This window comes from Palaemon carinicauda, chromosome 16, assembly GCF_036898095.1.
Source record: "Palaemon carinicauda isolate YSFRI2023 chromosome 16, ASM3689809v2, whole genome shotgun sequence".
In the NCBI taxonomy this organism is placed as follows: domain Eukaryota; kingdom Metazoa; phylum Arthropoda; class Malacostraca; order Decapoda; family Palaemonidae; genus Palaemon; species Palaemon carinicauda.
The window spans coordinates 19,116,384-19,133,826 of record NC_090740.1 but is presented as its reverse complement, the minus strand read 5'-3'; the positions used below and the strand labels follow the sequence as shown (position 1 = coordinate 19,133,826).

The window sequence follows — 17,443 nt, the reverse complement described above, 5'->3', positions numbered from 1 at the left end:
ATATAGATTCTGTGGATATAACAGTTTTTAAAAAAGATTTTGTAGCCAGTGTAAGATTTATAGCTTCTGGTAACTCCAAGGAAAGCAGTTACGCCTAGTAAATCTTATTTCCACGAGAGGTTTTGAATTCTTGGGACAACAGTTTTTATAGCATATGGAATATCGTTTGATAAATTAATCCATTTTCCTCAGAAACAGGAAGGGGACATTGATTGTTAAAGCTGAAGTATATTGAAAGCTAAAAGGAATGAAAAAATACTAAATAAGAGAGAGAGAGAGAGAGAGAGAGAGAGAGAGAGAGAGAGAGAGAGAGAGAGAGAGAGAGAGAGAGAGAGAGAGAGAGAGAGAGAGAGAGAATTATTATCATTATTATTCTTTTTCATCAAACGAACTTATTATCATTTGGACTCCCTTTTCTATATTCATATCAGGGCACATGTGACCAACAAATTGCTTTTATCTCTACCTTTTTGTATATGAAAAAGTATACAGTAAACTCAATAAACAACGGTTTTCATTTCATAGAATATCTTGCCTAACTTTGAACGTCTTAATCATCTTTTTTTTTCTAGTAGGGTACTGCTATGCTTTAGTAAAAAAAAATTTGTTTTTAAAATATTTTATCAATTGTTAATTATTTCTCATATCGTTTATCTATTTCCTTTACTCACTGGGATATTTTTCCCTGTTGGAGCCCTTGGGCTTATAGCATCTTGCACTTCCATCTAGGGTTGTCGCGTAGCTAATAATAATAATAATAATAATAATGATTTCATAGAATGAAGAGAAACTAATAAATAGTGAGGTTTAAAGAATGAAATACTTGGATATTATAAATTCGAGGAGTTGGGGTTAGCGTAAAACCAAAGTCATCATCAATACTGACTTTATTTAGTAGAAAAAAACTCTCAAAAGCAATTGCCATTGGCGAACCTCGGATCGGCAGAATACAGAACACGGAAAAGCATAAAAAGTTATAAAAGTATAGATGACGCAAAGGTACGAAAGTATTAGAATCTATGGGAGATGATTCAATCATTTATAACGCAAAACAACAAGCAAGCAAAATAAGGATGGGAACTCTTGTTATATTCAATAGTAAAAAAACAATAACAAATCAATATATTAGAAGATTAATTAGATGAGCGAATCTGTGGTTGGGAAAACTATTCAGCAACGAGAGCAACTGAGGTAAAACCTCGGTTGCACTATGGCGAGCAAGATGGATGAGAAGTGAGAAAAGATGTACAGTACTGTACTTCCAAAAAGTCTACGGATATTGTGCTGATAGTTTCATTCTTTGTCGAGGTTTATTTAATTTATTTAACTCGATCGTGACGAGTCTTTTTGGACTTGTTATCGGTTGATCACAATTAATGAGGGTAAGATAATTAGTTATCTAATTAGTTACATCTGTTTGGAGCAGACACAGATGTGATAGGCGAAATTAAATTTTACAACATTGTTGGAAAATTAATTTTTAATTAAACACTTATTTTATATAAACATCACATATATACTATATATATATATATATATATATATATATATATATATATATATATATATATATATATATATATATATATATATATATATATATATATATATATATAATATATATATATATATATATATATATATATATAAATATATATATATAGAGGAAATATTTTATTCATGTATTTTATTTGTGTATTTAAGAGATGTGTGCCAAGCTCTTACGTCCAAACTGATTTATCCGAGAGCCCTACTGAATTACATCTTTACATTTAAAGAATTAATTAGTCATGTCCTTGAAGATGGTGTTAGACCTTGACCAAAAATAAAGCAGGTAAGTTTTGGAGCTCATGAATTTACACAATTCGCCAGCCGTAATGTATATTTTTGGTGCTCAGACCCTTGGGATCGAGCAAGTATGTGTGAATAACAGGGCCGTGTTTTGAAGGTGTGACCAGTTTAGTGTTGATAGGATTCTTTGTATTGTTAGGATATATTTTTTGGAGAGGTATAATTTTTTTGTGAAGTACAAGATGGCACGACTAAATGTACAAGAGTTTTTGGAAAACCCAATTGTTCAGGAATTGTCAGAAGCTAATGTAACTAAAGCTCAGTGGCTCTCTATTTTAATGCCCTGTGGCGGCCATGCAACAAGTTGAATGATTAAAGCCCAAATCAAGTGTCTAGCCTTAGATATGTTGATAAACTCTGGAAAGTTGTCAGAAGAAGATATCGTAGCAGCTCATGAACTTTTGGAAAAGGCTGAAGCAGAATTCGTAGAAAAGCAAGTATCAGATGACATAAGAACTGAAAGAATGTAAGCAGAAAGGAATGTAGAAGCTGAGATTACACGAATTGCAGCTGAAGAGAATTTGATTAAGTTGAAGATGATGGCAGAACAGGAAGAAAGAGAGAGAGAGAAGAGGCAAGAGTGTAATAGAAGATCCCAAAGAGGTGTGAAAATGGTGATTGGTGACTTCGATGCTAAAGTTGGAAAAAATAATCAGGGGATAGAGAATGTGATGGGTGTCGAGGGACTTGGTGAAGTTGCAAATGAAAATGGAGCACATTTCATAAGTTTCTGTTAAACAAACAATCTTGTCATTGGAGGTACTTTTTTTCAGCACAGGACATCCACAAATATACATGGACTTCACCATGTGGCAATTACAAAAATCAAATAGATCACATTGCCATTAATAAAGAGAGAATGAGGACTCTGTGAAATGTATGAAGCTATAGAAGTGCATGGTAGTGATCACCAGCTCCTCATTGCTACACTGAAATTAAGACTGAAAGTACCCAACAGAAAGGTAGATAGAATACTTAGGTTTTATACAAGAACGTTTTTAGGAGAAGAGCACAGAGTGGTGATAGGTGATGATGTCTTGTAGGTGAAGACAGATGATTACAGAGATGGAGAAGTAAAATCCCGAGTCGTAGATTCCATTTATTCCACACAGCAAGGGGTTATGAACAGTGGTGCTCTGCAAGGCGTACAGCTCGTGCCAAGAGAAGCAAGAAGACTCTCAATGCGCATGCACGGAGTGCTGACAGTGCGACTCATGCGCATGCGTTTGCAACGGACAGAATTTATGAATAGTAAAGGGTGCATATACGAAAGATAATATATACAATAATCTACACCTCCCCTCCCCTTTTGCGTTCAAATAGGTATCTTGAACGTACTAAGCAAGCTACATACAATGAACCAAGTAAATAATAGTGTGCAAAGCAAACAACATAAAATGTATAAAATATAAAATTATGCAGCCAGTTGCGTAAATGGCCCCAGGGCCTTGTACACTATGTAGGCCTGTTTAATCTTGGAGACCTGCGGGAAGTTGTGGAGGGAATTGATGACTTTTCCATGTCAGAGCTAGGGACCACAGGGAGATCAGAGTTGGGAACTTGATTGGGACTGGGCACTGGATACAAGAAGCGACGGTTCCGACGTAGCACTCCACCACTAGGGAGGCGAATTTCGTACTCGCGTGATCTCGTGCCACCCATGATAATCCCGATCTTGTCCCACCTATGGGATGTTGGGTCCTGGAGACGGACATGTTGGCCCACATTCAGTCTGGGCAGGGGACGGGCGTGTGCGTCGTAGTTGCGTTTTACTTGAGCCGCTCTGGCAGCAACTCGTCGGTCACAATCATGGGCCCTTTCTTGCCAACATTCCATGAATGACTGAGGATGGGCGGGCACACACGTACGGAGAGGGTGACCATACAGGATCTGGGCAGGAGAGCGACCAGAGTGGTTAGGCATGTTACGTAACTCAAGGAGGCCACGATCAAAAGCCTCACAGTCAATGTTTCCTGAAGGGGCCGTTTTGAGGATCAAGTACTTGACAGCTTTGACTGCAGCCTCGGCATGTCCATTAGACTGCGGGTAGTGTGGCGATGAAGTTATGTGGTGTACACCCCAACGCTCTGCGAAGTCAGCAAACTCTCTGCTGGTAAACTGGGGTCCTCCATCGGTGCGTAGGCGCAGGGGAACACCTACCTCTCTGAAGTAGCGGCAAAAGTGCCGTATGGTTGAGGAGGCAGTGGTGTCGCCCTTGCAAGGGACGACCACAGGCCAGCCGGAGAGGCGGTCGGCGACAACAAGGAAGGACTTCCCCGCTACCTGGAAGAAATCCGCTGATACCGACTCGAAGGGCCTCGATGGGTGGTCATCGTTGTGAAGAGGTTCCTGCTGTTGGCTTGGGCGTAGGACTTGGCAGGGCTCACAGGCGGCAACGGTGTTAGCAATGTCAGAGTCTATCCCAGGCCAGAAGACAGTTTGTCGAGCTCGACGTTTAGTGGCTTCAACACCTCGGTGGCTGTCGTGGAGTCTGGCGAGTGTGTGGCGACGTAGAGCGGCAGGAACTATTATTCTGGCACCGTAGAGCACGAGGGTGCCGTCAGTAGAAAGGGCTTCTCGTAGCTTCCAATACGGTAGCAAAGAAGCATGCAGGTCGTACCGATTCGTGGGAAATCCGGACACAATACAATCACGAAGGCGGACGTAGTCAGGGTCGGCCTGCGCTGCTGTTGACATGTCCTGTAGAGTTCGGTCGGCGTTGATGATTGTGGCATCTTCTTCCTGGGAGGCTATTACGACGTTGATGACAGACCTGACGTGTGACGTTACTTCAGCACAGCCGATCATATCCTCAGACGTTGGGTAGCTGACAGGTGCGTGCGAGAGTGCATCAGGAATGCATAAAGACTTGCCAGCACGCCACATTGCAGTAAACTGGTATTGTGACATACGTTCCTTCATTCGCTGGAGCCGTGGATTTTCGACCATGTCCAGCGTGTAGCTGTTGATAATGGGCACTAGTGGACGATGGTCTGTTTGCAGAGTGAAGGATGGCAGTCCTTGGAGGTACAAACGGCACTTTGTGAGAGCCCAAGATACAGCAAGCATCTCCAACTCGATTGTCGCATACCTCGTCTCGGCGTCTGCGAGAAAACGGGATCCACACTGGACTACTCGGAGACGTCTGGAACCATGGTCTTGCAGGAGAGCGTAGCCTATTCCGTAGAGACGAGATGCATCGGTCTGGAGAATGGTTGGCAAAGTTGGGTCAAAAGACGCTAGAACCGGAGGGCTTGAAAGTGCTTGCTTCACACGTTTGAAGGCCTGGTCGTGGTCTGGTGTCCAAATAAAAGAGCGCTTAGGGCTCATGAGTGGGCGTAGGGGCTGTGCAGTCAGGGCGATATCTGGAGTGAACTCTGCCAGTTGGTTAACTAGCCCCATGAAAGAACGTAAGTCCGTCAAGTTGGAAGGTGTGGGAAAGTCTTGCAGAGCTGTGACTCGTCCTGGATCGGCAGCTATTCCTTCTTCGGAAAGGGTGAATCCACAGAAATTTACTCGGGCCTCCGCTACTACGAACTTATCTCTGTTGAGAGTGATGCCATTTTTGCGACAGCAAGTGAGTAATTCATGGATCCTGTGGTAATGTGACAGTAAGTCGTCGTCAAAGATGAGAATGTCATCGACAACCTTGACACATTTCTTCATACCCTGGAGAGCTAGGTCGCCGCGGTAACAGTAGGCATCGCCGGTGGCAGCGAAGCCCATAGGTCCTCGGCAATGCTGGAAGCGTCCATAAGGAGTAATAAAAGTGCTGAGATGACGGTCCTCCTCCGCTAGCTCCATCTGCCAGTAACCGTGTAGAGCATCCGCAGTGGTGAAGAATTTGGCTGTGGGATCGATGGTACGAACAGCAGCTATGGGTGTGGGCGAAGGGTGGGCTGGTCTGGAGACTTGAGTGTTTAGCTTGGTGAGATCCACTGTGATGCGAACTCCCTTTGCCTTTGGGACGACAACTAGAGGGTGGCACCATTCCGAAGGCTCGTCTCCACAAGGCTTGATGATACCCTGCTGGACCATAGAATCTAGTTCTATCTTGACAGGTTCGCGGAAAGCATAGGGAATCTGCCGTGGGGTGTGAATGGCGAATGGAACAGCGTCCTCTTTAAGGTGAATTTTCATTGGAGGTCCTGCCATCGACCTCAGTGGAGCTGCTTTAAGGTCCTCCTTAGACACAAGCACATCAGGGAAGGTTCTAAGGAAATATTCTCGGGCCTCAGCTGGGGTCGAGTTGGCATGGAGGGGTAGTTCCTTACATCGGTTCACGTGGACGACCTGTAGGATGGGCCGTGGAAAGTCTGGTGGTATGATGGCCAACTCCTTGCAGTGTGCGTAGGACAGGAGTGGCATCTGGATACCTTCATGGACTTGGATCATGGCATGACAGGATCGGTTGGCCAAAGACAGAGTGGCCTTAAGGGTACCTAAAGCTGGTGTCATCTGTGATCCATCTGCTGTGAATGTCACTGAGGTGGCAGAACGTTGTAGCTCGTCCCTGGTGATTTGAAGCAGTTCCAAGTGCTGTGGACCCATCACTGATACGTCAGCTCCTGTGTCTGGCAGCATCAGAATCTTGGATGTCTCGCCATTGTAGGTGAGGTCGAGGGATACGGGTACCGGTGAAGGGCAAGCTGTTGTGGAAAAGGCCTCAACCTTGCGACAATTTGAAGGCCTGCTGGAGGGGGGCGTGGCTTTGGGTGGGCCGCCCTGCTTGGCATTCATCTGCTGTCGGCAACATCTGTCGTAGTGACCCACTCGGCCACAGTGTCTACACGTGGCCTTGTTGGCAGGACACTTTGAAGTCTTCTTCCAGTGTCCCTTGCCGGCACAGTTTCCACATATGCTGTCAGCAGCTGGACACTTTTCTGTAGAGCCGTGCTTTTTTGTGCAGGAAAGGCATGAAGTGTCCCTGTTAAAGTTTGGGTGGGAAGTAGCACCTTTGCTGCCATGTCCTTTGGTTTTCTTGTAAGTAGAGACAGCACACAATTTAGAAGGAGGGGCACGTATAGCGGTGGTGGCTGTCCTTGTGGCCTCATAGGAGCGACATTCATTGACCATGGTGGCCAATGAAGCTGAGGTGTCCAGGGCAATAAGTTTTTGTGTGAGCTCCTCGTCTCTGACTCCCATGATGATGATCATCTTAAGCTGAGTTTCCTCACAAACTGCACACTGGCCAGGACAGACGTCGATTTCCTCTGCTACATGCTTCAGTCTGACGTAGAACTCACTGAAGCTTTCCCCTTCCCTCTGTTTGCAGGAAAGCAGGTCCCTGCGACGTAAAGCTTCATTTCGCAGGTTCTTGATGTGTTCCTGGAGAACATTTAAGACTTCCTCCACACTCCGATCTGTGTCTGGTGGCACATTGAGTGTGTGTTCCAGTATTCTTTGAGTCTCCAGGCTGAGGCACATACGAAGTTGTATTAGTTGCTTCCTGGTAGGTAAAGTCCCTAGGTCCACCATCACACTGTAGTCATCCCAGCATCTACGCCATTCCCTAAAAACTTGGTATGTGGCATCGGGACGTAAGGGCGGTGGGGTCTGGGCGATGGCTTTCTGTGGGAGTGGGTGCTGGGAACTTGAAGGCACTGACGATTGAGTAGGAAGTTGTTGCGAGTCCGGTGGTGTTGCTTGCTGGTGGCCAGGGTTGACCATGAGTAGTTGCAACAGGGCGGTGAAACGCTGGGCTTCCTCCTCTCTTCTTAGGTTGTCCTCTTGGCGACGTAGTTCTTCCTCGTGGCGACGTTGATCCTCCTCTCTCCGACGTGTAGCCAACTCGGCCTGTCGAGATTCCTCCAGGTACTTGATAAGGAGCCTTAACTCCCCACCTGTAGCTGTTGGAGGCGGTATAGTCAGGTGTGGTGAGAGTAAAGGCAGGGTTTCCATCGTTGAGAAGGCTGGTGGGGTTCGACGGTCTGTTGGTGAGCCTGGGTGTGAAGGCAACTGGCGGTCTTCATTGTCCTGGTCATGTTGCATATCCCCAGACTCGTCTTGATATGAGGTAGTCGACATGACGAAACGTTTTCAGCTGTCACCCACAGTTTAAATGAAAAGATAAAAAGATAAAAGAGACTTTCTACCGTTTTTATCTTAAAAATCACTGTGAATAAAGTGGCATATGGCAACGGGGGAGGAGCATGGGAGGGCTCCTGGGTGGTGGGGAGTAGCGGCGGGTAGGCTGGGCAGCGGCCACTGGCAGTGCGTTTCCGGTGATGAAAGAGGGTGGATGCACCTCGCTTTCTTGTGATGAGTAGGGGTAAAAAGGTTCTTATATGGGCATGAAGGGCTCGACACAAGAGAAATATTACCCACTAACATAAAATCACTAACACCACACTGCACTGGCACTGCATGAACAGTTCGCAAACAAAGCACAGACACTGTAAAATCCACTTGTAGTCGAGGGGAAATGGGCAATGGCGGCTCGATGCAAATGCTGGATTCCGGTGTTCCCTTAAAATGCTGAATGGTTTAGTCACTGCGCCATGGTGATAGGTGATGATGTCTTGTAGGTGAAGACAGATGATTACAGAGATGGAGAAGTAAAATCCCGAGTCGTAGATTCCATTTATTCCACACAGCAAGGGGTTATGAACAGTGGTGCTCTGCAAGGCGTACAGCTCGTGCCAAGAGAAGCAAGAAGACTCTCAATGCGCATGCACGGAGTGCTGACAGTGCGACTCATGCGCATGCGTTTGCAACGGACAGAATTTATGAATAGTAAAGGGTGCATATACGAAAGATAATATATACAATAATCTACACAGAGAAACATTTGAAATTTAATGTAGGAATCGATTTGAAGTCTAAGAGACTTTAAGAGACGAAGAGCAGACAATTAATGAAGAATGGTGTAATATTAAGAACATATATCAGTCAGTTGGTAGTGAAGTCTTGGAACACGCGGCCTCAAGGAGACAGCCATGGATATCAAATTATATTTGGAATAATATAAAAAGGAAGCAAAGACAGAAATTGATTGTTGAAAGTTTTCGAGGTGAAAACTAGAAGGTGAGAGCATGCTAAGTATTCCAGTATTACCCGTGAAGTCAAAAGAAAATCCAGGAATGACTGGAGAGAATACTTAGACAGCAAAGTAGATGGGGCTGACAAAGCTCTGAATTCAGGGAGTTGCTATGGTGTAAGATTTGCTCATAGAATTATTAATAAATCTATGGGGCCAAGAAGAAGCAAATACCCATCAAAAAGAGAGATGGATCTGTTATAACAACAGACGATGAAGAAAGACAACGTTGGATGGAACACTTTAGTGAGGTTATGAATTGGAGATATGAAAGGTATAATTTGATTGATATACCTGAAGGCCATGAACACCTTGATATGCCCATAAATTAATTCAGTGTGTTTGAAGTCGAAGCTATCATAAAAAAAAAACTCAGGGAGATGGAAAGCCAACAAACATGGAATAACTGCCGAGATGATACTGGCCGAAAATGAAATGACTCCCAGAATACTGACAAGATTATTTTGTAGAATGTGGCATGAAGAGGCTAAACCTGATGAATAGGAGTTAGGAGTGTTGGTGAAAAGGGCAAAAAAAAAAGGAGACCTGACTGATTGCAATAATTACAGAGGCATAACACTTACTTCAGTTGTCAGGAAAATATATAGTATGCTTATTCTAAAGAGACTGGGGAGAGGGATTGATAAAAAGCTGAGAGATGAACAAGCAGGATTTCGGAAAGGTAGAAGTTGCACTGACCAAATTTTCACTTTGAGACATGTTGTACAGTAATGCGTAGAATATAGAAATCCACTATAGATGTTATTTTTTTTGGACTATAAAAAAGCCTTTAATAGTGTGCACCGGCCAATTTTGTGGAGAGTCCTGTGTTTCTGTGGAATTCCTCTCAAATATGTGAATTTGATTTTGTTTATGAACATAACAAGTGCAAAGTTAATGTTAATGGAGTCTTATCAAATGAATTTCCAGTGAACAGCAGAGTACTCCTAGGGAATGAGTTGTCACCGATGTTGTTTATCCTCCTCATGGATTTTGTAATAGTTTGAACAGTCGAAGATGGTGGAGAAGGATTTGACTGGATTGGTGATAGGAAATTAGCAGACCTAGAGTATGCTGATGATGCTGTCCTTGTTAGCAGAGCACCACAGGATTTGCAATGCTTGCTTACCAGAATGTATGAAATATCACACGAGGTTGGGCTGAAGATAAATAGAAGAAAGACAGAGATGAAGAGAACAGAGTATGCAATGGAAGATGAAATATCCTTGGAAGGAGAAAGGGTCAATGAAGTAGAATTATTCAAGTATTTAGGAACTATAATCTCCGATACAGGGTCTTTAAAATTAAAGTTTAGCGAAAGATTGAAGAAAGCATATCAGACAATGGCTAGGTTGAGTAAAATTTGGAAATCAAATCGCCTGACATTACATAAAAAAAAATCTGGCTATATACCAGTTTAGTGAGATCGGTGTTACTTTATGCAGATGATTCATGTTATCACAATTAAACAATCTCCAATAGATTTAGTAGGTTTGAGGACAAATCCCTCAGAAGGATATTGGGAATTAAACGGCAGTATAGCTTCTCAAATCACTTGTTTTCCCCATCGCATCATACGGCTCAGAATGTTGGGTTTTAAAAGCTACAGATCGGAAAAGATTAGAAAGTTTTGAACTATGGTGTTACAGAAGAGTCCTTAGGATAAGCTGGATTGAGAAAAAGACTAACGTGGAAGTTCTACAAAAGATCAATATCGAAAAAAGATTACTTGACATTTTGGATGAAAGAAAACTAACTTTTATTGGACACCAGGTTCGGAAACAATACTCTGGAAAGAACGCTACTAATTGGATCAGTCTATGGTACAAGAACGAGAGGAAGGCCTAAAACTAGATTGAGTGACAATATCATGGAGATGTGCGGGCTAACGATGGTGGAGTTGGAAAGGAAGGCTCAAGACCGGAATGAATGGAGAAGTTTTGTGCAGAGGGCCAACGCCGTTCGACATCGAACACCCCGTACTTGATGATGACAGGATTAGAAATGAAACTATGAGAGATTACTCGAGTGCTATATGTGGATGAGATTATGATGAGGGGTAGATGGAGATGGTTTGGGCATGCTCTTCACACTCCCCAAGAGAGATTAGTTCACCAAACATTCAGCTGGGCTTGACAAGGTACTAGAAAATTTGGAAGACCCAGGCCTACATGGCTGAGGACTATGAAGTGCAAAGAGAGAGGGATCTGTTATAACAATAGCATTGATGAATGTAAGTTTCCTAAATCTGAGAAAATTGCTAAAGTCACACCAGTTCTGAAAAATGCACTGGACTACCAGGAATTAAGCTCATATAGACCTATTTCAAATCTATCCTTTGTCTCAAATGTGCTTGAATATGTAATTCTTGAACAATTAGTCAGCCACAACCAATCTGGTTACAGAAAACTATACTCTACGGAGACAGCCATCTGCACTGTTGTAAATGATATGATGGAAATGATGGATGAAAATAAATGTGGTATTTTAATATTGCACGATCTCAGTGCTGCTTTTGATACAGTTGTACATGAACTGCAACTAAATGATCTAAGGTCCATCGGCGTTGAAGATCAAGCTTTCGAATACCTAAAAGACTAATTGGTTGGTAGAAATTACTGTGTACAAATTGGAAACTCTTAATCATCATATGAACCCTTAAACAGAGGGGTACCCTAGGGGAGTGTACTTGGCCCAATCTTAGTCTGCATCTATACTATTGGTATATAAAAAATGCTACAAAGGCATGGCGTGAAGTTTAAACTATTTGCAGATGACACACAATTTTACTTCTCAATAAATGATATACATGACACTACTTAAACTCTAAACCAAATCCTTGATAGTGTTAGAGAATGGATGACATTTAAACAACTAAAATTAAATGAGAAAAAACTGAAATCATGGTGGTGGGCAAGAGAAACAGCGTGAGAAACTTAGGTGATATTCAAATGAACATAAATAATGACTCGGTGCCGATATCTAGTAAAGTTCGAGATCAAGATGTATTTCTTGACTGTAACCTGTCTCTAAATGCCCAAATCAATAATGTAATAAAAAATGCTGGTTATCATCTAAGAAATATTGCGTTTATAAGAAAATACCTGGACGAAAATTCTGTTAAGAAACTTGTGATAAACCGTGTTATTACCAGGATTGACTACTGCAACTCCATCTATTATAATTTACCCAAAGTCCAACTCAAGAAATTACAAAACATAATAAACAGAGGAGCATGACTGATAAAAGGTCCCCCACCTAGAGAAAGGATCACCCCTATACTAATTGATTTACACTGGCTGCCGATTAAAGCAAGAATTGAATTTAAAATATGTACAATGACCCACCAAGTTATCAGAACCGGTCGTCCAAAATACCTAAGAGAATTGCTACATATTGCGCAGCCAACAAATCGTGTCGACACGAGAATAGTTACAGATGGCTTCAAACTGTTGGAACCTAGATTTATGTCCACTTTGGGCTCCAGAGCCTTTTAAAATGCAGCCCCGAGACTACATAATAAGCTCCCACGAAACATTCGAATGATTGAAGACATCAAGGCTTTCAAGAGGAAACTGAAGACTTTCTTATTTCATGAGCCTTTTGACAGTGACGATTTAACAGTAAATGATCAATATGTGACTTGAAAAGATAAATACTGTGAACGAACAAGGTAAAACGACAGTGGAGGTCCTGTAGAGAGTGTGGTTCCCCTGTTGTATGGGGCCGGAAAAGCAGCCATCAAAGTAAGTAAAGTAAGTAAGTAAAGTAGGAGATGATGAATGGAGAAGTATTTAAATTAAAAGATCAAGATAATACGACTGGCGAAATTTAACCAAGGCCCTTTGCGACAATAGACGTAGGAGGAAATTATATATATATATATATATATATATATATATATATATATATATATATATATATATATATATATATATATATATATATATATGGGGTTGATTTTGTAATATAATTACGTTCTACGTGTACGACGGCAGTGTTTGGACAATCTTGCACGGTAACGTCTTTCACTTTTTCTAATATATGATGCATTACAGCGATCACACTTATATTTGTATATAACACCCGAACAAAGATCATCTGAGACCCGGTCTTTAAATTTGAAAGATTTGCTCATAGCATCAGAGGGGGGAAACATGATTTTCAATGATACCCGAGGATAAAATTCCCGCACAATTCTACTGCAATGATTTCTTATCTTAAAACTGTGGGACCCCAGGTATGGAATAGTACAGATATTTTTCCGAGGAGCAATTGGTTTCTTTTCACATGGTGGTAGCGTGAGTTTGTTTACTGTTTTCCCTATATAGGTATCAGTTGAATTATAAGGGAATCCATTATTGTAAAGTAATTTTTTTAACATACATTAGTTCCTTATGAATGTTCAGCAATTAGCGACCATTCCCTAAGTGAGGACCACCCAATGTCCAAGGAGAATTTTTCCATCTTAGCCATTGATTGATTGATTGATTTGGGGTTTTCTGGCATCCTGACAAAAGGAACCATGAATATTATGAAGACCTGTTGAGTGTAATAGATGAGATCCCAGAGGGAGATATGAAAATTGTGATTGGTGACCTCAATGCTAAAGTTGAAAGGAATAATCAAGGTACAGAGAGTGTGATGGGTGTTGAAGGTCATGGCAAAGTTGCAAATGAAAATGGAATATTTTTATAAGCTTTTGTTCAACAAACAATCTTGTCATTGGAAGTACTCTTCCAGCACAAGGACATCCACAAGGATACATGAAGTTCACTATGTGGCAATTTAAAAAAATTAAATATATCACATAGCCATTAATAAAGAAAGAAAGAGGCCTCTGAACACTATAAGAGGCTATAGAGGGGTAGATAATGGTAGTAATCATTAGCTCCTTATTGCCACACAGAAATTAAAACTGAAAGCACCCCTCAGAAACCTAAATACAATACCTAGGTTTGATACAATTAAGCTACTAAAAGATGAGCACAGAGGAACCTATTCAACTGAATGTCAGAATCAATTTGCAGTCATAGCAATTTCAAGAGATGGCCAGCAGACAAATAATGAAGAATGGTGAGATATTAAGAACATATATCAGTCAGTTGGTAATGAAGTTTTGAGACATACATTTACAAGGAGAAAACCATGGATATCAGATGATACTTGAGATACTATTAAAAGGAGACAAAGACGGAAATTGATTGTTGAAAGTTTTCGAGGAAGTAATGAAAATTACAAGGTAGAGCATACTAAGTATGCAAGTATTGATATTGAGGTCAAAAGAAAACCCAAGAATGACAGAAGCGAATATTTAGACAGGAAAACAGATGAGGTTGCAAAGCTCTGAATTCAGGAAATTACTATGGTGTAAGAATCGCTCATAGAATTATTGATGAAATTTCTATGGAGGCAAAGAAGAAGCATATACCCATGAAAAAGAAAGATGGATTTGTTATAACAACAGAAGATGAAGAAAGACAACGTTGGATTGAACACTTTAGTGAGGTCTTAGATATGAGATATGAAGGGAATAATTTGATTGATATACCTGAAGGTGAGGAAGACCTTAACGTGCCCATGAATGAATCCAGTGTGTTTGAAGTCGAAGTTGTTATTAAAAAAAAAACCAGGAGATGGAAAGCCCCTGGATACGATGGAATAACTGCTAAGATGATATTGGCCGAAAATGAAGTGACCCTCAGAATACTTATAAGATTACTTTGTAGAATGTGGTGTGAAGAGGCGAACCCTAATGAATGGGAGCTAGGAGTGTTGGTGAAAAAAAAAAAAAAAAAAAAAAAAAAAAAGGAGACCTGACTGAATGCAATAATTACAGAGGCATCACGTTTATGCCAGTTGCCATGAAAATATAGTCTGGGTATTCTAAAGAGACTAGAGAGAAAGATTGATGAAGAGCTGAGAGATGAACAAGCAGGATTTAGAAAAGGTAAAAGTTGCAGTGACCAAATTTTCATTTTAAAATATGTACAGCAATATATAGTATATATAAATCCATATTTGATGACTTTTGTGTATATGAAAAAAGCCTTCAATAGTGTGACCCCGCCAATTTTGTGGAGTTCCTCTTAAATATGTAAATATGATTAAGTCTGTTCATGAACATAGCAAGTGCAAAGTTAATCTTAGTAGAGTTCTAGCAAATTAATTTCCAGTGAATAGCGGAGTACACCAAGGGAATATGTTGCCTCCTATGTTGTTTATCCTCCTCCTGGTTTTTTTGATGCACAGGACAGTTGGAGATGGTGGAAAGGATTAAATTGTATTGGTAATAGGAAATTAACTGACCTAGAGTATGATGATGGCGCTGTCCTTATTGGCAAAACACCACAGAATTTGCAATACTTGCTTACCAGAAACACAGAGATGATGAGAGCGGAATATATAGTATAATGGAAGATAAAATATCATTGGAAGGCGAAAGGATTAAGGTAGAATGAATTTAATATTTAGAAACTATGATCACTAATACAGCATCTTTAGAATTGGAGTTTAATGGATGATTGTAAAAACAAATCAGATAAAGGCTAGGTTAAGTTGAATTTGGAAATCAAATTGCTTGAGATTACATATAAAAATCAGGCCATATATCACTTTAGTGAGATTATTGTTACAGTATGGACATGAGTCGTGGTATGACAATGAAACAATATCCAACAGGTTTTGTAGATATGAAAACAAAGCCCTCAGAAGAATATTAGGAGTTAGGTGGTGAGACAGGGTTAGAAATGAAACTATAAGAGAGATTACTTAAGTGTCATACGTGAATGAGATCATGGTGAGGGGTAAATGGAATTAGTTTGGGCATGCTCTTCGCACTTCCCCAGAGAAATTCGTTCACCAAACTTTTAACTGGTCTCCGCAAGAACTGGTCTCTACTAGAAGAGTTGGAAAACCCAGGCTTATATGGCAGATGACTTTGAAGCGTGAAATAGATGGTGAATAGAGGAGTATTGATTTAAAAGCTCAAGACAGAGACGACTGGCGAAATCTAAGAGAATCCCTTTACGTCAATAGGCAAAGGAAGAAATAATGATGATACATATACAGACATAAATACATATCTATGTGTATATATCCATTATATACTATATATATATATATATATATATATATATATATATATATATATATACACACACACATAGGCCTATATATATATATATATATATATATATATATATATATATATATATATATATATATATATATATGTACACACACACACATATATATATATATATATATATATATATATATATATATATATATATATATATATATATGTACACATATATATGTATACATATATACATACATACGATAATTTTTTAATTTTTTAATATTCTTTTAAAAAAGGAGAAAACTGTATTTTTGAAAGAATTTTTCTCAATATGAACTGCTAACACTATAGAGAAAAAATTACCTGGAATTGTCTGAAATTTTGAACTGTGGCTACCATTAAAATTAATCATTTATGTGTTTTATAAGATTATTATATATTTCAATTATCATATATATAGGTAGTAGGTTGGCCAGGGCACCAGCCGCCCATTGAGATACTACCGCTAGAGAGTTAGGGGGTCCTTTGACTGGCCAGACAGTACCATATTGGATCCTTCTCTCTGGTTACGGTTCTTTCCCTTTGCCTACACAGACATCGAATAGTCTGGCCTATTCTTTACAGATTCTCCTCTGTCCTCATACACCTGACAACACTGAGATTACTAAACAATTCTTCTTCACCCAAGGGGTTAACTACGGCAATGTAATTGTTCAGTGGCTACTTTCCTCTTGGTAAGGGTAGAAGAGACTCTTTAGCTATGGTAAGCAGCTCTTCTAGGAGAAGGACACTCCAAAATCAAACCATTGTTCTCTAGTCTTGGGTAGTGCTATAGCCTCTGTACCATGGCCTTCCACTATCTTGGGTTAGAGTTCTCTTGCTTGAGGGTACACTCAGGCACACTGTTGTATCTAGTTTCTCTTTCTCTTGTTTTGTTGAAGTTTTTATTGTTTATATAGGAAATATTTATTTTAATGTTACTATTCTTAAAATATTTTATTTTCCCTTGTTTCCTTTCCTCACTGAGCTATTTTCCCTGTTGGGGCCCCCGGGCTTATAGCATCCTGCTTTTCCAACTAGGGTTGTAGCTTAGCATTTAATAATAATAATAATAATAAAAATGTCATGATGAAGTACAATCTTTTCGAGAGAGAGAGAGAGAGAGAGAGAGAGAGAGAGAGAGAGAGAGAGAGAGAGAGAGAGAGAGAGAGAGAGAGAGAGAGATTGGTGTTAGAACATTTTTTAAACTTTGACCATTGGGAACCTTTGTCTTTTTTTAGGTCACAGTTAAAATTCTTCACCTCTCCTTTATCAGACCAGTTTTTCGATAATTGTAGCAGTAAAACTTAATTTATAACTATCATTTAATTTGAAATCTCCAGTGATATCTGTGAGAGAGAGAGAGAGAGAGAGAGAGAGAGAGAGAGAGAGAGAGAGAGAGAGAGAGAGAGAGAGAGAGAGAGATTGGT

General features: G+C 40.3%; 1 protein-coding gene across 1 annotated transcript in view; it reads right to left on the bottom strand.

The window, feature by feature from the left end:
- Window positions 1-7,878, bottom strand: part of mRpL22 (mitochondrial ribosomal protein L22) — a 28,980-nt gene extending 21,102 nt beyond the window's left edge. Inside the window, exons 1-2 of the mRNA XM_068389042.1 lie at window positions 6,126-7,878; window positions 4,239-5,699 (exon numbers count right to left, since the gene is read on the bottom strand). Of these exons, the coding sequence (XP_068245143.1) occupies window positions 4,239-5,699; window positions 6,126-7,878 (3,214 nt within the window). The remainder of the gene's footprint in view (window positions 1-4,238; window positions 5,700-6,125) is intronic.
- Window positions 7,879-17,443: the final 9,565 nt, after the last annotated feature.